At 40.7% G+C, this 23,861-nt stretch overlaps 1 protein-coding gene across 4 annotated transcripts in view; it reads right to left on the bottom strand.

Moving 5' to 3' along the window:
- Nucleotides 1–23,861, bottom strand: part of CaMKI (Calcium/calmodulin-dependent protein kinase I) — a 212,586-nt gene that overhangs the window by 89,609 nt on the left and 99,116 nt on the right. For 2 of the 4 annotated variants that reach the window (XM_071584000.1, XM_071584001.1), the window contains exon 3: nt 16,243–16,305. The exons of the other annotated variants lie outside the window; for them this stretch is intronic. In XM_071584000.1, the coding sequence (XP_071440101.1) occupies nt 16,243–16,305 (63 nt within the window). The remainder of the gene's footprint in view (nt 1–16,242; nt 16,306–23,861) is intronic. 4 annotated transcript variants of the gene reach the window in all.

Here is a 23,861-nt window from a genome sequence, read left to right as displayed (position 1 = left end):
ATGCTGATTCTCAGTATTGAAAAGATTTTCTTCTGATGAATTGATGAAGAGTTCGGCTAGGAAGGGGGAAAGGTGGGAACCCATAGCTAGCCCATCCGTTTCACTATAAAAAATGTGGTTGAAACTAAAACAGTTTTGGTTAACTGTCATTTTGATGAGGGAGATCAATTCGGGGGACATCTTTTGGGCAATGGTGGAACCATCGAGGAGTTATTTCACCCTAAGCAAGGCTTCAGATATGGGCACACAAGTAAATACATTCTTAATGTCAAATGAGACTAATCTTGCTTTATCCGGTACATTGATTCCTTTTAATTTTTTGGCAAGCTCTATTGAGTATTTAACTCCGTATTTAGGTTTCAAAACTGAGAAATCTCGGAGGATATTGTTCAATTTACGTGACAGAAGGTGTGATGGGGCGGACACAGCCCATTAATGACTATTAATAAAGGGAAAGCGCTCGTACAACCGAGCCTCTACGTGTGTTGTACGCTTCCACCTACGAGTATGTTAATAAAACACCTAAAAAGCATACAAAGATTAATGAAACTAGTGCATAATGAAGAAAATACTATTTGCGGACTAACCTTGTCATTGGCTGCATTCTTCCTAGTCCGAGGTCTCACGTTCTCCTCGAATGGTTTCAGTTGCTTTGAGAGTTGTCTTCTATCGGTGTTGGCTCGGGTGGAATTCGGGAGCATCGCCTGTTCTTCTCTTGCTTATCTTTTTTCTTTAATTTTTTTTAACATTTCGTTTTTCTTATTTCCTGCGTGCAATTCTTGAGTAGTCAAGAATTTTCATCATCTAAGTTGGTAGTCGTGCGTAGGACAATGGCAAATCTCAAAGTCGTAGTGCACCTAAATATGTAATCACGTTACGACCAAGTGAAGGTGATCGTTAAACGGAATTCATTCCAAAGCCTATACAGGCATTGTTTCACAGTTACAAGTAATACACATATTATCCAACATCTATATAGTTTCCTAATCTCTTATCATTTGCTGGAATAATCATAGAGTAAGGTAAGCAAGAGTACCTGAACAAATAATAAATACCCATGAAATGGAAGGTTAAAATAGTCAAATATATGGATATTACCATTAAAATTGTTCCATATATTCTTTATGCCAGGTAATGACATAAATATTAATTAATATATAAAAAAACATTTTACCTGCAAAGATCTTTCGTACCTCTAAAATATAAAGCTATAATGAGTAAAAAGAAAACAATAAAGTAAAAACAATCAAAATATGATATTGCTATACTAAGTTTATTATATTGTAAGTTTTGCATATTTTCTAAAAATAATTATATGGCTTGAAATGTCAACCTGCTCAACATGGCTTGAAATACCAACCTAAATAGCTCGACAAGTAGACTTTCAATCCATATTTTCACTTAAATGTGATATTTCTTACATTAGCCCTTTGTGAATGGCATTTCACAATGTGTTGATGGTCATTCCACCCCATGGAAATTGTTTTCTTCACCATTTCCCTTAGTCCTTCCCATGCCCTTTAGTACGACAAACACATTAAATAACCAGCTTAATTTTAGCTAGCTTTTGTATATTCATTGAACAAATGATTTATCTAGTGCAGAAAAGCACCTGCACCCTTTTGGAGTAAGTCAACTGAAATACCACACGACCCTAATGTCTTAATTGGCTTGCTTTACTTGTTTTTCTGTAAGGTTAAGAGTTCATTTCAGTACGGTTCTGGAACTTATGTCTTAGAGGATGCTATGTCATATCCAAAGCATCTATTGTATTTACCATCCCTGTAAACACACTTGCATACTAGATGTTAAAGAGTATTATACCCTTTTACTTAGATCTGTGAAAGGACTTCCATTCTCGTATTATTAAAAGCGGTACGCACTCCCGACGACCTTTCCCCAAATATTCGTAAAACCAGTCACCAGTCATGATTGTTCTCAAATAATGCTTCCTTTTCTATTTTATTCTTTCCATTTAATTTACAAAATAAAATTTTATAACCTTCAAGTACTTCATGCTCGCATTCGATATTCTATATCACGCATATATTCTTTTTACAGTGACCCAAATTTACTGCCAAACTCTAAGACAATTTTATGATATTTTTCCTGGTATGCTTCATTTTCGAATGCACAAGGTCTGTCCTAAAAGTAGGACTGAGTCGTTTAAAAAACAATTATTACCAGAATTGATATATTCACTCAAAAGTCTTCGATGTAACACCCTTGCCCGCCAATAACCCGCTGTCAGCGGGTTTTCCACGCCTCGTACGCCTACTGGAAGGCTGCTAACGTAACTAAAAGGCCTGTTGTAACGCTTCCGAGTCGTGGTGACGTCCTTTCAGGAAGGATTTGAGGCGGGGGAAGAAAGAAGTCTGGTGGGACATTGCCTAAAAAATTTGGATCCTCACTCACACGGTCGAGAAGCTCTTGGCAGATCCGCGTGCGAGTTTCATTTTGTTCGCCCGAGAGCACTCGCGGCACCACCTTCGCACACACCTTTCTCATGCCCATGTTTTCGGTCACAAGCCAAATCACTTCTAGGGAGGCCAATTTCATCATTAACAATGCGAACCCTTAACCTGCGAACCCAGTCCATCACTCTTGCAAGATTTTTGTCACTTTTTTTGATGTCGAAGGGCGTCCTGAACGTTTGGCAACACCTTCTCTACCCTCCCGAAACAACCTGTGCCACTCAAACACACCCGATCTACCCATGGCGTTATCAACATAAGGGCACAGAAGTTTCACTTTGTATATTATTGCTTTCAGATAAATAACTGTTACACTTGAACCTGTATTTACAAATACTCACACATCTATGCCCGGTGTCTTTCTTACATAAATTACCAACAAGGATGTGATCAGCTCCCACTTTAAATGGGCATGTCATGAGCCTCTCTCCCGGTTTTGCCCAGTTTTACGCAAATTTTGATGCCGTAGCGCTGTTCCAATAACCGGTTCATGACGGAGCGTAACGAGGTCACGTGAAAGAGGTATCGCAAACGAACGATCCGCACACCGCGAAGGCTGGGAGCCAACGGCCACCAACCTTTCCTGAGACTCCCTTCCCTCAAACCCAGCCAGAGAAGCCACCGTCCGTCTATCCGGGAAAAATAAGTCTAAACTAAGAAGACTAAAAAGTTACCCTAAACACTTGGAAAACTAAGTTATTCCAAGGGCCCCACCAAATACAGTACCAACTGAAAAAAGATTTAACCAAATTAAATTCCTCTGAATATTCACTGTTGTGGGTGTAATAGTAATTGTTTTAGTTCCTTTGGAACATTTTTGGGTCATTTGAATATTAAAAATAAAGACTACAACTTGGTAGGCAATCATAAAGTAGTTGATACCAATTATACGAGGGTCATCCGGAAAGTAGTACCCGTTCGTGCCGCATGAAGTGCTGACGACGCGAGTAGCCGCTGGACGAGGTCAGATAGCTTCAGTGGCTTGTCTGCCTTCTCTGAGCCAAGTTGCGTGACGCTAGCATTGCCTGTGTTGTTTCTGTGATTGTTTACAATGTTTAAAAAAATTGAGAACGCCGCCAGTTGTGAAGTGAGGGCAGTGATTAAATTCCTCAATGCAAGAAACGTTCGCCCATGTGATATTCATCGCCAATTAAAGGAGGTGTATGGAGACAATGTAATGGACGAGTCGTCTGTTCGGCGGTGGTGTCGCAACTTCAACATGGGGAGGGGGAACACACACGACGATGAGCGTTCGGGGAGACCGTCTGTCATTACAGACCAACTGGTGAGCTCAGTTGACGAATTCGTGAGGAACGATCGGCGCGTCACAATTGATGACATCTGTGAGCATTTTCCCAATGTTTCTCGAACAATTGTTCATGAAATTGTTAAACACCATCTGCATTATGCAAAAATTTGTGCAAGATGGGTCCCTCGCGTATCTCAATGAGCTGGCGGCGAAGGACTATGCAGCAGGAATACAGAAACTTGTCACACGTTATGACAAATGCCTTAATTTGCTTGGAGATTATGTTGAGAAGTAGTTTAAAGTATCCTCTTTCAAATAAATTTTTTTATGTTTGTTAATATTTACTTTTGTGTCTTTATTTCACGAACGGGTACTACTTTCCGGATGACCCTCGTACTAGCATACAGTTCACGAACATAATTGGCAAGTACATTACCTAAAAGGCAGAAAGCCTAGGTGGCTGAATGCTCGCATATTACAAATTATAAGAGTGAATACGATATTCAAACACAAGGAAATAGGTCATTTTTAGTGTCTCATCAAAGCTCAATTCCCACATTCTATGATACAGGTAAATTGCTTCCAAGTCACAAAATGCACTTCTTCCAGTTCATTAATGATATGATCAAATACACCATTAGGGTAGTGATGCACAGAACCTATGTTCCAAATCAATTACCTTAAAAGGTTGAATTATTTCAAGACCTACAAATAGGTGCCTACATTTTTAGGCACAGACCGGCAGTTAAGTGATGCAAAGCTTTAATTACTTATACTACAGATTGACCTAATTTTTGGTTAGCCAATGTTCATTGAGATATAGTACTTGTGCGTCCGTATATTGTAGCCAATGCTGATAACAGCCAACGTGGGCCAATGTGCGTAATTTTTCTACCTCAGATTTCTTATTATGCATCTAAAAATGGATAAATATATAGATGTCAATATCACATGCAAAAGTGTTTAATTAATTAGCATCTAGTCACAAGATTTTGGTTAAGTAATTCCAGATTGGAGGTGGGGAATAGGCCCATCTGGGAAATGCATTTCTGTGACATTGTCACTCGAAGCTACTAGGATACCATCATTTGAGGGCACAGAAGTTTCACTTTGTTTATTACTATTTTCAGATAAATAACAGTTAAACTCGAACCTGTATTTACAAATACCCACACATTTATGCCCAGTATCTTTCTCACATAAAAAACCAACAAGGATGTGATCAGCTCCCACTTTAAGGTAGCCATTCTTTTCATATTTTGAAACTTAAAGTCATGCTAAGGGAACATAGGCTTGATTTTTGTGTAATTTAATTAATTATATTTATGAGATGGATTATTTATATGGTAATTTTTATGAGATCCCTATCAATATAATATCAATACACACTCTGCCACACTGCAGAGATTTCTTTCGAGGAATGGGATTTTAACATGAGCAGCAATTAATTGGCTTCTCACCATCCATCATCTTGAAATTCAACATTGAACTGACAGGCATTAAATAATGGACACATGAGCTGGACCAATTTAAAACCTAAATGAGGCATTATGTATTGTAAAAATCCCAATCAAATCCTAAATATGTGATTTTATGTCCACCGAACATAAGTTAAATTTCAGTTCATACATTGAATTACGACGCGTCATTAGTTTGCAAGATAAGTTTCAACTTTTTCTCTCAAGTAGTTCGTTCACCAGTATTGTTGCAGTACATGTCTTTCGTGGTTTTCGTTAAAATGGAAAAACTTGAATTTTGTGCGGTCATAAAATTCTCATTTTTGGATGGATTCCCTAAGGAATTTCATCCGAAATTGAAAAAAGGGTACGGGGACTCTACTCCTTCAATATTCAACCGTTAAAAAGTTGGCAGCTAAATTTAAACGTGGTCGCACATCCCACTTAGATGACCCACGTGAAGGACGGCCGAAAACGGCAACCACACCGGAAATCATCGAAAAGGTGCACGGTATCGTCTTGGAAGAGAGGCGAGTGATGGGGAGTGAGATAGCTTAGGCCGTGAGGATATCAGGAGAAAGGGTGCAAAACATCTTGCACAAAGAATTAGGGATGCGAAAACTCTTTGCAAGTTAGGTGCCGCATTTGCTGAATTTGATCAAAAGGAAACGCGCAAACGATTTCCGCAGCAATGTTTGGAGCGATTCAAGAGGGAACAGGCTGACTTTGTGCGGCGACTTGTCCCCATGGATGAGACATGGGTCCACCACTACACACCAGAAATGAAACAGCAGTCGAAGCAGTGGGCGGAAGCCGGTGGTTCAGCGCCAAAGACGGCGAAGTCGATCACATCTGCCGGAAAGGTCATGGCCAGGGTGTTTTAGGATGCGAAAATGATCCTGTCAATTGATTACCTTGAAAAGGGCAGAACAATGACAGGCAAATATTATTCCAACCTTCTTGACCAGCTGGATGCCAAAAATTAGCGAGAAGAGGCTGGGCTTGAAGAAGAAAAAAATCATCTTTCACCAGGACCATGCCCCTGCTCTTAAAGGTGTGCTGGCGAGGGGAAAACTATGTGATTTGGAGTACGACTTGCTCGGCCATCCCCCTATTCTCCTGATTTAGCAACCTCAGACTTTCATCTGTTCCCAAACTTGAAGAAATTTGTACCTGGGAAGCGCTTCCCGTCCAATGAAGAAGTTGACAGGGCCGTAGATGGATATTTTCACAGCCTTCCAGACTCTCACTTCCGGGAAGGAATACCGATGTTGGCGAAACGCTGGACCAAGTGCGTTAAAGTCAACGGAGATGATACAGAAAAATAAAAATCGTTGTTTAACTGAAAATTGCAGTCTTTCATTGTCAGGCCGAGAACCTTTCACTTTACCATCGTATGCCTAACCGACTAAGAACATTTCTTTTGTGGAATCCGGATCTCTGCCAAAGCAAAATAAACCTACTTTTTTTAAGACTGAAGGAGTAATAACAGCTAACTAATTAAGAATGCACATTTTTATTGTATTAGGAAAAAATAATAATGTACATAGCTCAATTGCTAAATTTACATTGAAAATTACACGATAAACCAAAGCCTTATGTTTGAAAGTCAAGTTAATATATATATATATATATATATATATATATATATATATATATATATATATATATATATATATGTATAAATGACTGTTGGCAGCAAGTAGTACTACTATTTGCAAAACTTCCTAATAAAATTTAGAAAACTGATGTTTGCGATTAAAAGACAGCGCAATCCAAAAAGACAAATTCAGATTTCAGCCGAAGCCTTTGCAAAAAAAAACCAAACTCGTTAAATAAAATAAACAAATTAAATATTTTTTACCCTAACTCCTCTGTACCCGTATTAGACCAACTTCCACTAAATAGATGAACGATATTGAGCCCTCAGATTAAAGTGTGTATAAAAACTTAAGTAAAATGGTGAAAAACTTCGTACAACCTGTGAAAAGGTAGAATTTGATTGAAGTAGAAATTGACTCAATCGTAAGAATAGTTTGATACAGAGGCAGAGGAGAAAACACGTGAGGATCAAAATGGTGCAGTGACTGACTAGCACCCTGGCTTTCCACCCAGAGAGACTGGCTTCCCATCCCGAAGGTGGCAGATCTTTTCCAGTGGTATCCTGATCCCAATTAGGTGCTTTGTGGAGAGTACTTCAAGTGTGAATGCTGTCCATCGGATGGGACGTTAAATTGTGCACCCCCCCGGAACCTTTTGATAAGAGTAGGCTAACGCTGACTCCTGGTTTCCCTCCAACCTTCCTTCTTCCGTCCCCATCCATCCTTAATGGTGCAAATGTCCTCAGCTGTCAGTTGCCTCCGCTAAATCTACTACTAATACTAGAAAACATCTACCATCAATGAAGAGAATACATTATAAGAACCTGGTCCTCTGGATCTTTAACATATGCTTCCAATGAAAGGGTGTTCATTGAGAGCAACTGATGCAAAGAATGGACTTTACGGAGCAGAATCAAAGATTATCTAGGGACATGAAACATTATTCGTTACTTCTTGGATTTTTCATTGTCCAACTTTAAATTGGTATTAGCTCAGCTACTTCTTTACATCAGCAATGCACGAGCACACACTCGGAGATTGAAATATTTGGTGACAAATGAAAAGTGGATGACTGAAATGTCTCTGACATTTCAGATGACTGAATGCTCAATGAAAAATCAATGTTTTATGTGCCTCAAGGATATGCGTAGGTTATGTTGGGAGCATTGATATTCAAGAGAGTCATCGGTAAACAAGCTGAAGAAATCACTCAAAGCTGATGAGCCTTTTAACAGGGAAACTTGGCATAATTTTTCAAGCAAAATATGCTATAAAATAATATACAGCAATAAATTTCATGGTTTTTTTCTGACCTACCATACGCACTGAATTCCTTCCTAAGAAAAAGGAACGCCAGACAAATATTATAAAAGCAAAGAAAATTAGGATTTTCTCTGTAAATTGCTACCATTGACTAGTGCAAAATATGAAAGAAATTCTTTTCTTTCTAAAATGGAATAAAAACATCAAAAATGCTAAACAAGGCATTCTACAATAAGATACAAAATAAAAAGAGAGAAATCAGAGATATTTCACACTATAAGTTTAAACATTGAACATTTTACCATTAAAACGTTTCAGTAAATAATTGTATAGAAGCTTTTAGTAACTATAATTAAATTTTTGACATTATGTTAAGATTTAAAATTAACCATCACTCATCTTTTTACACTAATTTTACCCTGAAATATGCAGGGTAATAAGTAAGTCCATATTGAAAATAGCGCCTTGAAAAAAATTTGAAAATTGTATGAGGGTCATCCGGAAAGTAGTACCCGTTCGTGCCGCATGAAGTGCTGACGACGCGAGTAGCCGCTGGACGAGGTCAGATAGCTTCAGTGGCTTGTCTGCCTTCTCTGAGCCAAGTTGCGTGACGCTAGCATTGCCTGTGTTGTTTCTGTGATTGTTTACAATGTTTAAAAAAATTGAGAACGCCGCCAGTTGTGAAGTGAGGGCAGTGATTAAATTCCTCAATGCAAGAAACGTTCGCCCATGTGATATTCATCGCCAATTAAAGGAGGTGTATGGAGACAATGTAATGGACGAGTCGTCTGTTCGGCGGTGGTGTCGCAACTTCAACATGGGGAGGGGGAACACACACGACGATGAGCGTTCGGGGAGACCGTCTGTCATTACAGACCAACTGGTGAGCTCAGTTGACGAATTCGTGAGGAACGATCGGCGCGTCACAATTGATGACATCTGTGAGCATTTTCCCAATGTTTCTCGAACAATTGTTCATGAATTTGTTAAACACCATCTGCATTATGCAAAAATTTGTGCAAGATGGGTCCCTCGCGTATCTCAATGAGCTGGCGGCGAAGGACTATGCAGCAGGAATACAGAAACTTGTCACACGTTATGACAAATGCCTTAATTTGCTTGGAGATTATGTTGAGAAGTAGTTTAAAGTATCCTCTTTCAAATAAAATTTTTATGTTTGTTAATATTTACTTTTGTGTCTTTATTTCACGAACGGGTACTACTTTCCGGATGACCCTCGTATTTCTTCGTTAAATGGAATGAGATTCCTCCAAAAACATCATAGAATATATATTACATTACAATATAGAGAGTGCGGCAACATAACTTCCTTCTTCCAAATGCAAAACGCTTTCAAAAAAGGAAGTTATGTTGCTGCACCCTGTATAATAGTTATAAAATGAAAAAAAATAGCAAGGCACTTCGACTGGTTAAACACTCAGATGCTAACTTTGATATGCTTGAAAAATTTGGTGGCCATAATTAATTATTTCATCAAGCTTCAATTGAAAACGAACCAGCAAACGCCTTTTTACCCTAATACCACCCTGAGATATAAGGTGGTCTTTGAAAATTCGAAATTTTTAAGAGTGCCTTGTTAACAAATTGCCTTTATTTGGCTGCCTTTTCATGCATCAAAAAAAGGTCCTATTTATTCAACAATTTCTAATACAGGTAATTGTGGGAGGAGAGATCGGAAGAGCTGGACAGAGGGCAGATATTGCTAAGTGGTGTAATGGCCTCCATATGGTTGAGAGGGTGGGTGTCGCACCATGGTGCAGGCGGATGCAACCTTGATGCAATCCACTCCCCTGGCCTTACGTTCTCACTTGGGCCAGAGCATGAAATTTCTTCTTCAATGAAACCGTAACATGTTCTAAAGAGAAGGTAAAGAATGCCTTTCAGACCGTGAAATGTCTGCATTTACATCCTAAGGTTAAACCCAAGTTGAATCAAACAAGGGGGGGTGTTTTGAGAGTTTCTGAGCCGAACTGTTTGAGGCTATATTTTCGATATTTTTGCCACGACTGAACAAGTGGCCTGAATATCCTGCTTGGAAGCTTTGAAGTCATCACATAGCGCACCAAAGATTCAGGCTATGGGAACGATTACAACAAGGCAGTGAGACTATGGATTTAGCGATCTACAGTTGTCCAAATGACATTTTAAGAGTCTAAATATTGAATAAACAAGCAGCAAAAATTTTGGTAAAACTTTTTATCCCATCAATATATGCACATTAAGAGTGGCAAATAGACATGCTCACAATTCCAACATGAAACCGCAAAGAAATATAAACATTGGTATGATATGGATGGCTATTGCTTTTGGGAGGACGTTTCAGAAAACGGAAAAGAACGGCATGAAGACAGCAGGCTGTGGAGATGGGGGTCACGATACATTTGAGATGGATCCACAATTTGCAAACAGTTAATCGTTTATCTTGTCTCTACAAGTGCAAAATTTCCATTTCCGGAAAAAGCATTTGAAACTAGTTAAGTCAATACGATTTAGCTCAAAATATCAAGAAATTCGGCAAGAAGTACAAATACGTCTTTTCTACAATAAAATTATTTTTCTAAACACACTCATTCCATTCCGTGCATAACAAAAAGACTGTTGGAGGCATCGCTAAGTCACGTTAGAAACTGCAATTTTTATAATGGTCATATCCCCTGATCGAAATTTTATCTAATATTAAAAATAGTATACATTCATTTTGAAACACTTCTGTTTTCATTGAAAATACTGGACAAATACCTTTATTAGTATGACTAATGAGCACTTCCAATCGTTTATTATCCTTAGCACTTCTTAGGTTGCCAATACAGTTTGTAAAGCTGCTGTATGATTACTGCGACCTCTTTGGGCTAACTGGACGGTGCGTGCAGTGCCTAACCTTCATTTGAAATGTATTGTTTCTCCCCTTTAAATATTCTAAACTATCTTTTAGTTGTGCTGCACGGAAGAATAGACTCTCGATAAGCCTCCAGTGATGTAAAACATGCCTCAGGCAATGATTTGTTCAGGCACAAGCAAAATTCCAATCCAGCGTATTTCACATCGTGTGTTGCCCCCAACATAGCCATAGACAAACTGAATACATTTCAATGTAAATGACTACCAATGATGAAACAGTAGAGAACCTGCACCATATACACATTACTCATTCGACTAAAAAAGATGAAAAAAATGAAAATTTTGCATAATAAATATAGTGGATAAATAATTTATTCTCTCTCTCTCTCTCTCTATCGAACTTACTTTATGCTATCTTGATGATGTCAATGGTTCCACATGAATCCTTCCCAATCATAGCGTGACACAATCTATTCGTTCACTGAAAGTTTTCACAGAACTGGCACTTGGCTCTGCATCTTATTTAACTCTGAAATCAGACCCTTTCCAATATTGGCATGGTAGTGGATTAAAGAGCCACATGAATGTTTACCAACAGAGTAAATAGCTTCTGTATCGATGTAGAGGCTGACCTAAAAATTGCTCAGCTCTAGTTTACCAGCCCAAACCTCTTGAAAAACTATTTAGGAATGCCTAAAATAATATTACTCACTCCTAATCCCCTCTGCATCATTTAACACTTAAGTTGCCCAAGATATTCTTCAGTTTTGAATATCCAAACGACCAATGGATGCCGGTTGTGGACAAATGAAAAGACCTCGGCGCTGAAATAAGCAGCTCTGATTTTGTTCAAACAATTCAACCTTTAACCGTTAACTCGTCTTTGTGCTGATGATTTCCTAAACAACCCCAGAAGCATTTCTTAGACACTGTTAATTTTGTCCTAACAATTTCTAGCAAAATGGGCCGCCCTGCATTAAACCTCCTCAATTTCCCAAATGAGGCGTTTTTCCATCGGATTCCAAACACCACATTCAAATTCTAAATGACACCTCATGAAAGTATGTAGCTAAATTCCTTGACCTTGCATCCACTCGTGCCAACAATGCGTCCGACGAATCCTAACTTTTTAATTTGCTTGCGTGCAGATTTTACGCAATTGGGGCCCCCCTGATAAGTCGTCAGTTACAGAAACACCTAAGCATTTTATCATATCAACTCCAGGAACTTAAAAAACAAATCCCGCTCATCTTTTGAATTAATTTACCGCATAAAATTTGTTATAGTTTACTGGCAATCCATATTTTACACACCATTTGAAAATAATACATATAGATCCCTCGCTAGAATTAATCGATCCCCAACCCCAGAAATCTCCAGGTAAAATCACCGTGTCATCCACGACCATCCTAATCTTACATTTTACTTTGTGGTTAAAGTCGTCAACTAAAATCAAGAGGAGCCGAATACACTTCCCTGGGCCGAATCAAGGGGCCGAATACACTTCCCTGAGGTACACCTGAGGCTGATATTGCGCCGTCAGGACTGGCGCCGTCAAGGACTGCCCTCTGTTCCCGTTCTGACAGAGGACCTTCAAACTAATTTATACGCTCCTATTGGCACCGGCAAGCTTTAACTTTTAAACTGGTTTTACCATGGTGAGCATTGTCAAATACCTTTTGAAAATTTAAATGGGTCGCAACCACTTGCCAGCCACCCTCTCCTCTCCGCCCCCCAACCTACCCACCTTTAGAGGTGAGCCATGAGTGAATTGTCCTAATTGAGTCTCATATGATCGGGTTTCGCTGAATCCGTGCAGATCATTACTTAAGAAGTTAATGCTGTCGAGGCATCCCATTGTCAATTGATAATAATGTGTTCCACGGTTTCGAAACAATTTGACGAGGGGGATGTGGGTCTGTGATTGCGGGGACCCTCCGTCACCACTTTTAAAAGGAGGCGTTACCTGCGCGATTTTCCAATTCGCATGGACTTGGCAGTGTGTGAGGAATCTGTTAAATATTACATCGAGATACCAGGCAATATTAGAAGCTAATTCTTTTAACACCCTAGTTGGTACACTTATAAGATTCGGGGATTTGTTGAGTAAATAAAATCTCTTTAAGCAATCAGATAATTCCTTGTTTGTCCGCTGTTGCATTTACCATTAGTTCGGTACGTACATGGGTTGTTTAAAAAATATCGGTAACAACCTTTCCCTGACGTGTGCGTCAAGTGCTGAATTCAGACCGCCCGAATTTTCAAAATTAATTACCTAGGAGAGTTTTCAACAGACCATTTCCCCTGCTTTTCATTCAAAGTAACCAACAATGATTCACTGCTGTTTCATCAAGATATCGCTAACGGCGTAGTTTTATTCATGCCTTACAGGTAGATTACCTAATAAAAATAATATATATATATATATATACATATATATATATAAATATATGTATATATATATAAATATATATCTTCGAAAAGGAACGCTCTTCTGCGACGACACAAATCTATAAAAACATTCATTTATCGTGTATATATATATATATGGGTCGCGGTAGTCCAGGGGTAGAGCGTTGGGCTACGGACCGGAGGGGCCAGATTCGATTCCCGGGCCAGCCTCTCTGGGCACCTGCAGCTCCACCTAAGCTATGTGTATTTTCGGGTACCAGATCTTCCTAGGTAACCATAACCGGCACAGATAGAGGAACTGGCGCACCTACCCTGATGTGCAAATTTCACACGCCGTCGGGCTTAGTACTGGGTTAAATCTACCATCACCCACCAAACTGACCATCGGGTTGATTACTGTGTTTATGGATATATGTATGTGTGTGTGTGTGTGTGTATATATATATATATATATATATAATATATATAATGGGCTGACACAATATAACACAAATAGAAAAGAATAGCAACATTTAAAAGAACACTCACAAGGTAAATTGTTCGAGCTTTCGGCCCTCTCAGAGGCCTTCTTCAAGTGAGACTGAAAATATGTTGGAGAGGGGTAAGGGGTATGGGCGGGGAGGGGAGGTGTGGAGCGAATGCTGGGAGGGAAATTTAAACCCTCTGAGAGGGCCGAAAGCTCGAACAATTTACCGTGTGAGTGTTCTTTTAAATGTTGCTATTCTTTTCTATTTGTGTCATATTGTGTCAGCCCATTATTGTGCCGCTCGTGTGAGTTTTTCCGTACAATCGTTATATATATATATATATATATATATATATATATATATATATATATATATATATATATATATATATATATATATATACATATATACACAATAAACACAGTAATTAAACCAAAGGTCGGTTTAGTCGGTGATGGAAGAGTTCACCCAGCACTAAGCCCAACGGCGTGTGAAATGCACAAATCAGGGTAGGAGGGCCAGTTCCTTTCCCTGTGCTGGTTATGGTTACCCAGGAAGATCAGGTACCCACAGCTTGGGTGAGGCTGAAGGCGCCCAGAGAGGCTTGTTGGGAATCAAACCCGGGCCCTTCGGTCAGCTGTCCAATACCACTCTACCACTTGGCTACTATAATTCATTATATGTAAATAAATACATATATATATATATATATATATATATAATATATATATAATTTAAATTTTTCAATGCAATTTGAAATTTATTTCATTTCTAAATGTAACAAATTATTCTGATCTAATTGGTATTTTTCAAAATTCTGATCAATTAATACAAAGAAATCGCCAGAAGAAGCGAGGAGGGGAGCTCAACCTGGCTGGTCAGGTTGATACATGGGTGGAAGTGAAATTTCGTCAAGCCTCACGGGTTTAATCGTTCTGTTGCAAGATACCTGCAAAAAAGACAACATAATACAGAATATCCGATTACCTCTCAGCCCAGCATGACAATTCAATATGCATATTGTCAAGCGTCTCGGGGCCAGCACCGAGGAAATTGGAGGAGGACGATTCGAAGAAAGACTAGTTATCGTGGGAGAAAATGCAGTTGCTGGGCTCACGGCAAACATCATTTTTGAGGGACTCCCAGGGCACTTTTGCAAAAGTAGGGTCTTCTAAGAGACCGTCCCCTGAAAATGGACGACAAAGGGTCCCCAAATGAGGAAGCTTCGTGGCAGCTCTGCTCTACATACAAGCCGCCCTCCAAGTGGCCAGCCGCCAAATAGAGAGCCAGCCGCCGTCAAATGTGACGGCCACCCTACAACGGCGCGAGTGCCCGGGAGCGGCGCTGTGACCGCTCCTTCCTGAAGCATCACCCTCCCTGGTCCTCGCCACTCATTGCTACACGTTCCATCAAATAAAGGAAACCACCGGGGCGAAAGAAGTCGAGTACTTTCGTCCCATACCCTTAAGTCTACCCGTGAAACGATTTGGCAAGAGGCAATCCTCCTTGCGACAGAATTTCACACACCCCTCACTAAGAAAGTACCTACTACCCAAAGTTAAACAATATGCTCCCTAAAAATAAGAATATTTATAATTAACTTCACGACACACTTAACACATTTTAACAATTTATATTTACGTCCCCACTACTTGGAAGGAACGGAAAAAAACATGCTTAGTTTTCAACACATGAAACAATTAATAATAATTAAAGGTTAGTAAATAGCTAGCTTTCGTTAATTTTCACAAGAAACATTAGAAAATAAGCATACATAAAATAGTTAACATTCAAAAAAGGAAATATTTATCAGAAAGTGAACGAGTTTGTAATGATTAGCCATAGTGAAAAAAATGTAAGCCAGAGAAAAAAGGCCACAATCAATTCATTGACACATTATGATTTAATAGGAACTCGAGCACAGTAATCTTCAGCAGAACGTTTCCTTTTTCAAGAGTAAACAAAGTGACAACATAAGTCGTAAATTGAAGGAAAAAACCCTTAGAGATAAAATGTGAAGGAGGGGGGAGGAGCACGCGGGCGGCCCACCAACGCCAGTGCGCCCCTTCGGCGCAAACGAGCACCGCGTGGGGAACCGTCCACGGCCAGCGCCCACCAGGGGAAGGAAGAGGGGGAAGGACAAGGGGGCGGGTGGCGGGATGGGGAGGGGAGAGTAAGCGCGTCCACATGGGCAGGCAAGCCACGCCACGCCACGCCACTCGCGGTGTACGTCAAGAGAGGGTCAGCCGGCAGGCGCACCGAGTGTCACCTCGCCCAAGATGAGCAGGACACGGGAGAGGGACGGACGGCCCCGCGTGGGCGACCGAAGCGGGCGGGCGGGCCCTCGGGGCCACTTCCCCCTTCCGAGCCCGCTCCGCCCAAGGGAGGGGACCACCTACTCCCCACAACCACCCTACCCCACCACCCCGGAAGAACCGCCACCAAGCGCAACCAACTCACCGTGGTGGCTCCTCGGCATTTGAGGCCGACGTCAAGCTTGCCCTCCTCGCCGATTCGCTGAACCTAAGAAATAACGCCAGAAAGAAAGGAATTACTTGGTGTGGTTGAGAGGTGGGCTGCACTCGCTGGCGAAGGCGAGCGGGCCGCTGATCGCGGGCCGCTCGCCCCCTCCACCCCGTCCCGCTCACGCCTGCTCGGTGGTGCACCCCATCCCCTCGTGGATGCATGCCACACCGCCCGCCCACACCCCCCGGGTGCACCTCATCTTTCCCCGCGCGCACCACATCCTCGCCGGGGGCCAAATGCGAGGGCATCGCCTCACCCACCGGCCGGCCGGCGGGGGTCTGCCGCCCCACGTGCTCGCGCCGCGCCGGGAAACGGGGCAACCGACCCCCGGCACACTTCAGGGCCGAGGGCGAGTGCCACGGAATTTTTTCCGCCTTCCATTCACATAAAAATTATTCACCCACGTGTACTTCAAACGGGTCGCTCCAAATTCCAGGAACGACAAAGACGTTCGTCAGGTTTGCACCATCAGAGAATTTCCTTTCATAAACTTAGGATGCTTCCGCCGCACTAGGAGTGAATGGATTCCAATGGCACTCGGCGTAGTTTGCTCACTTCGGTTCCGTGAAATCTAAGGCCCTAGAAAGTCTCCGTTCCGAGCACGTATGCATTCCACACTCGGCGGAGAGCACCCGACACGCGCGGCACTCCGGGGGGCGGCGGCGTCTCCGCGGTCGGCCACACTGCGCTTCGCTCCGACTGCCGAGAAGGGCGCGCGGGAAGGCCAACATGCCACACACCAGATGGGGAAAGGGGAGTTCCCGAGAATCGGCCTACACGCATACGACGAAGACGATAGATTTCTCGTTTTATTGCTGAAAGGGAAGAGTTTACTTTATCCACATTTGCTTCAGCTGTCTGTATTTATAACCGTGAGCCTTCGCAAATCTCTTCGCAAACTTTTTAAAAACATTCGATAAATTAAATTCAAAGAAGCAAGTAACAATTGGGATGAATGTCTAGGGGCAGGACCCACAGAATTAAGGAGATCCTAATTTATAACCTGTGGGTCCAAAAAACAATTGAACCCGGTCATACTGATTAGGTAACGCAGGGCACCCACGAATTATAGCAATTATGATGAGAGGGACACAGGACACGATACACGCTGGACTTATTTGGCTGTTGCTTTTCCTTCTTAAGTGTATGCCGTCACGTTAAAGAAGGGACGGCATTCTCATGGAGCAGATTAATGAACACGATTCTGCGATAAGAGAGCTTTGTACCTAGAGTATGCTGCCAGTATATGGAATCCTCAAGAGATAAATTTGATTTAGGAATTAGATCGAGTTCAACGGAGGGGGGCTAGATTTGTCAAGTATTGTTATGACCAACGCAGCAGCGTAACTACTTCGCTAGAAAATTTAGGCTGTGATTCCCTTACACAGCGGCGTTTACAATATAGATTAAACTTATTAAAAACATTTAAAGATGGGTCCTTTTCCGATGGCATCGAGAACATAATACGAACCCCAACGTATTACGGGCGGAGGGATCACGAATATAAGATTAGAGAGATAGACTGCAAGACTGACAGGTTGAAAATGTCATTTTTTCAGGAACAATAAGAGAGCAGAATGCTTGTAATCGAAATCCCCCCGGAGTCAGTTCGACACAATAAGTATTAACGTACAACGTAGGGACTGCGCATGGTTATATATATATTTATACATATATATATATATATATATATATATATATATATATATATATATATATATATGTATAAATATACTACCTTGATCAAAAAGTTCCCGGAATAACCACCGTGTGGCGCTCCCATCGTTCCGATTTGAGTTCTGTTTTTTTTGTTAAATTGGTACATCTGTTGTTGATATTCCCTTTAAATCTTAGTGTCATAACTTGACATTTGCAAAAGTTACGTAGCCAAGAGTACATCTATCTCTGTGTGTGTTGGCGATTTTTTACAATTTCAGAAATGGATTTAAATTTGCAACAACGAACTTGTATTAAATTTTGCGTAAAAAACGGATTTAGTGGCGCACGGACGTTGGAAATGTTGGAAAAGTGTTTCGGCAACGATTCTCTAAAAAAAACGGTCGTTTACCAGTGGCACGAGCGGTTCAGAAGTGGTCGTGAGTCAATCGAAGATGATGAACGCAGTGGCAGACCATCGACATCGAAAGTCGGTGAAAAAATTGATAAAGTAAAAGAAATGTTGGTCAATAACCGCAAATTAACCATCAGAGAAATAGCGGAGGACTTGAACATTGCCTATGGATCCGCCCAAGACATTGTGGTTAATGATTTGGGTTTCCGTCGTGTAGCAGCAAAGTTGGTGCCAAAATACCTCAATTTCATGCAAAAAAGAGACCGTGTTGACGTCGCAAAAGACATGATTTGCGAGGCTGAATCCGATCCCACATTCATCAAAAGGATCATTACTGGAGACGAGACGTGGGTTTATGAGTACGACACGCAATCCAGACATCAGGCAAGTGAATGGCGTTCACCAAATGAGCCGAGACCAAAAAAACCACGTCGTTTTCAGTCAAAAAAGAAGGCAATGCTGACGGTTTTCATGGATTACAACGGTGTAGTGCATCATGAATTTTTGCCAGAAGGCCAGACAGTAAACAAAGAGTATTATTTGGGCGTTATGAGACGTTTGCGTGAAGCAATTCGCCGAAAGAGACCAGAAATGTGGGCAGATTTAGATGAATAAACTTGTATTTTTAATTTTCTGAATAAATTCCGGGAAATTTTTGATCAAGGTAGTATATCTATAATTTATAACACTTAGCACTAGTGGACACAGACAAAAACAAACAGATACACACAAAAAAGAGACACCATTTTTCGAATTTTCGGTGGTCCTGACCACCTTTATCAAGGAAGAGAGGGACAGAACTCATAGTGTCTCTTTTTTGTGTGTTTTTGTCTGTGTCCACTAGTGCTAAGTGTTATACATTATTATTCACGTCCGTGAGACTTTCAAAAAGTTTTATCTATATATATATACATATACTACCTTGATCAAAAATTTCCCGGAATTTATTCAGAAAATTAAAAATACAAGTTTATTCATCTAAATCTATATTGTCCCCTTCAAAGTAATCCCCATCGACTGCAACACACTTATGCCAGCGCTTGATCCAATCCTCGAAACATTTTTTATATTCGGTTTTCGGTATGTCCATCAGTGCTTCCTGCGATTTTTCCATTACTTCCTCTCGGCTGCTAAAACGCGTTCCCCGTAATGGTTTTTTAACTCGATTGAACAGAAAGAAGTCACAGGGAGCCAAATCAGGTGAATTCGGTGGCTGTTGGATGGTATTTGTTGCATTTTTCGTCAAAAAATTACGAATAATGATAGCACTGTGCGACGGTGCGTTATCATGGTGCAAAATCCACGAGTTTTCTGCCCACATTTCTGGTCTCTTTCGGCGAATTGCTTCACGCAAACGTCTCATAACGCCCAAATAATACTCTGTTTACTGTCTGGCCTTCTGGCAAAAATTTATGATGCACTACACCGTTGTAATCCATGAAAACCGTCAGCATTGCCTTCTTTTTTGACTGAAAACGACGTGGTTTTTTTGGTCTCGGCTCATTTGGTGAACGCCATTCACTTGCCTGATGTCTGGATTGCGTGTCGTACTCATAAACCCACGTCTCGTCTCCAGTAATGATCCTTTTGATGAATGTGGGATCGGATTCAGCCTCGCAAATCATGTCTTTTGCGACGTCAACACGGTCTCTTTTTTGCATGAAATTGAGGTATTTTGGCACCAACTTTGCTGCTACACGACGGAAACCCAAATCATTAACCACAATGTCTTGGGCGGATCCATAGGCAATGTTCAAGTCCTCCGCTATTTCTCTGATGGTTAATTTGCGGTTATTGACCAACATTTCTTTTACTTTATCAATTTTTTCACCGACTTTCGATGTCGATGGTCTGCCACTGCGTTCATCATCTTCGATTGACTCACGACCACTTCTGAACCGCTCGTGCCACTGGTAAACGACCGTTTTTTTAGAGAATCGTTGCCGAAACACTTTTCTAACATTTCCAACGTCCGTGCGCCACTAAATCCGTTTTTTACGCAAAATTTAATACAAGTTCGTTGTTGCAAATTTAAATCCATTTCTGAAATTGTAAAAAATCGCCAACACACACAGAGATAGATGTACTCTTGGCTACGTAACTTTTGCAAATGTCAAGTTATGACACTAAGATTTAAAGGGAATATCAACAACAGATGTACCAATTTAACAAAAAAAACAGAACTCAAATCGGAACGATGGGAGCGCCACACGGTGGTTATTCCGGGAACTTTTTGATCAAGGTAGTATATATATACACATATATATATATATATATATATATATATATATATATATATATATATATATATATATATATATATATATATACATAGCAGGTTCCCCCCCACCTTCCCCCATCCATTTGAAAAGCCCGAACCCCTCTCCCCCTAACGCTTTCTTCCTAGTGATGCACCCCCTGCCACACACCTTTTTGGTGGCTCATAGGGTATTGATGTAGATGTAGATTTAGATTTATACATTTTAAGAAACTAACTGCTAGATTTTGCAGCTAGAGAGTGATAATTATCTATTTGTAAGATTAATCTTCTATACACTATCAGGCTACATTCAAAGCGTGTCAATGACAGCGCATCAAATCAATAAGATATGATATCCTGACACAATATTAAGATATGTGTTTTTGACCCCGAGGAATACGACCATCGAAACTCGGGTTCGGATAAGGGAGAAAATGTTTTTGGCATAAATAAACATTTAAATGAGCATCCTTTATGGAGGTATATTAATGAAATAATCTGAGTATGCGTAGCATCATTTCGTATGAGTTTGTGTGACAACTCCGAATAAATTTTGAAGGGAGATGTTTGCTTCAACTCGAATAGAGCTTAGTAACATTAGGAGGGGAAACGTATCGTGCGCCGATAGAACATCGAGCAATTAGATGCTAGCAGATCGGTATTTCCTAGATAATGTAAATCCTCCATAGTTATCGCAACTCATTTGCAAAACACATGTATTGTTAGAAAATAGAAACTGTTCAAATAGAATACAAAACTTTATAAGTGTACGGCCTTTGAGAATAACCATTATAATAGATAAGAAAATTTTATCAAAATGATGGCAGGATAATACATTCCACGTGTCCATATGTTGCTATATTCATACACTTCCTCCACAAGAGAAACGTGGAGTGAATCGGTTCCCTGCGGCGCTCGTCGTAGTCCATTTATCCGTTTCCAGGAAAACACAAGGCCCCCTCAAAGTCCGTTGCGAGAGCTCCGTGAACATTCCACCTTACATCACATATTGCAATATTAGATTCCACGCTCGCGCGCCCGCTCGTGCTCCGCATGCCTCAAAACCCCAACGCTCCATATCAAAGTTTGTACGAGCTTTTTATTAACAGTTAACCTTATCTTCTAAGTCCCTCAAACATCAATTCCCTCCTCCTTGTGAAAGCTTCTTTGACTCATACAACTTATACCCCCCTTAAACTTTGACCATTTTGGTCCAAATTGGGGATTTGGTGAAAAGTTCCTGCGGCCCTCGTTTATGAAATCCCATTTTAATAGTCCACCTAAGCCTTCCTCCGCGAAAATCACAAAACCTTCGTTTTGTTTCCATTTATTCTCATTCCATACACATCGCATTGAGTTTCCAATGCACTCCATCAACGCCATGGCTGATTGCCTACTTATCTCTTGATCCTCCCAAAACCCAACTTATACTACGAATTCCCCACCCACTTTCATTCCTATATTCAGTTCTACCCGTAACTCTTTGACCGTTCCCTTCAGATCGTATACGTTGAAAAGCGCAGGTGATAATGGATACTTCTTGCCTTATTCCTCTTCCCAACACCGTTCATCGAGATTCTCCGACCCCCACGCACCCCTGAGAGTCCGAGACACTTGCAGATTGCGGATAAGTCTCCGATGCCTCCAATCTACTCCTATTGTCTGCAATACAATCGTTAATAATTCTCATTTCACCTTAAGACTTGTTGAAATCTCAGAAACAAACAAATACATCCTGATGGTATTCTAATATGCTCCACTCGACCTATGGCATCATGGGTGTATGCGCCTCTCCCCTTTGTGAACTCTAAATGCTCGTCCTCGACGTGACCATTTGCCCTCTCCCCATTCCTTCTTCATGACCCTGGGCACCACTTTGTCTGAGTGTGAAATCCAACGTCCCCAGAAATGGCTGACCTACCCTTATTTGGATGGGAAGTGACACTGACCTCCAGAAATCCTCCAGTCATATTTTCCCCCCAGAATTAGTTCACCAAAACTCTTCTGCCGCGAATTTTCCAAATCCATGCGAGGGTTGTTTGAAATATTTACGAACTTAAAATGAAGGTGGCAGCATTCTTCAAAGACGCAAATCAAAGACGAGTAGGACGTACACGGCCTCAGCAGCATAAATTACAGCCATTAAATTCAGAGCAGCTGAATTTAAACGTGGCCGTACCGACTTGCCTGATGATGAGCTAAGTAAAATGATCATTTTACATAAGCGAATGCATTAGCCCCTTAACTATCAGGATGAACAATCACCGCTACTCCAGCAATTCTGCCTCCCACTCTTCTCTCCCTATCCCTTCACACGCAAATTCCCACAACCTATCATTCGATCAGTGTTTCTCCCTTACCATCCTATATCCCCTAAATGATTCAGCCACCAATATAGAGGTGACAACTCGAGAATCCGCATGTATACTAATTTCCGATCTTTTAAAATTCCCACCATTAACTGCCCTCTTTGATTTCCCTCCCCCCCAGACCCCGGACTTCCCGCCAAAACAATTTTCAGTCTTACTTGAACGAGGCCTCGGAGAAGGCCGAAGGCTCAAAAAATCTACAACGTGAGTGTACTTTAAGGTGTTATCTACTTTATTCGTGTTCTGATGTGCCGTTCGAGTGTTACATATATAAATAATAAATAAATAAATAAATAAATATATATATATATATATATATATATATATATATATATATATATATATATATATATATATATATATATATATATATATATTGGTGGGTCGCGGTAACCCAGTGTGCAGAGCGTTGGACTACTGACCGGAGGGTCCCGGGTTCAATTCCCGTGCAAGGCACTCTGGGCACCTGCAGCTCCACCCAAGCTAAAGTGATTTTTCGGGTACCAGGTCTTCCTGGGAAACCATAACCGGCACAAGGAAAGGAACTTGCCCACCTTCCCTGATGTGTGAATTTTCACACGCCGTACAGGGCTTAGTACTGGGTGATCCCTACCATCACCTACTAAACCGACCTTCGGGTTGATTACTGTGTTTATGGTTTATATATATTAATATATATATATATATATATATATATATATATATATATATATATATATATACATATAATCATTATTATTGTTAGGTAATCTACCGGTTAAGGTAGGTTTTTGGATGGACGTAATCACTAATTAAATAATTTGTGGCCCCTAGCAAAACAAAACATCCTACTCTACATCAGGTCCCTCTTCAG

This window comes from Hetaerina americana, unplaced genomic scaffold, assembly GCF_022747635.1.
Source record: "Hetaerina americana unplaced genomic scaffold, ioHetAmer1.1.p SCAF_16, whole genome shotgun sequence".
NCBI classification, from domain to species: domain Eukaryota; kingdom Metazoa; phylum Arthropoda; class Insecta; order Odonata; family Calopterygidae; genus Hetaerina; species Hetaerina americana.
The sequence above is the reverse complement of the archived record's forward strand: the minus strand, read 5'-3'. Positions and strand labels throughout refer to the sequence as shown.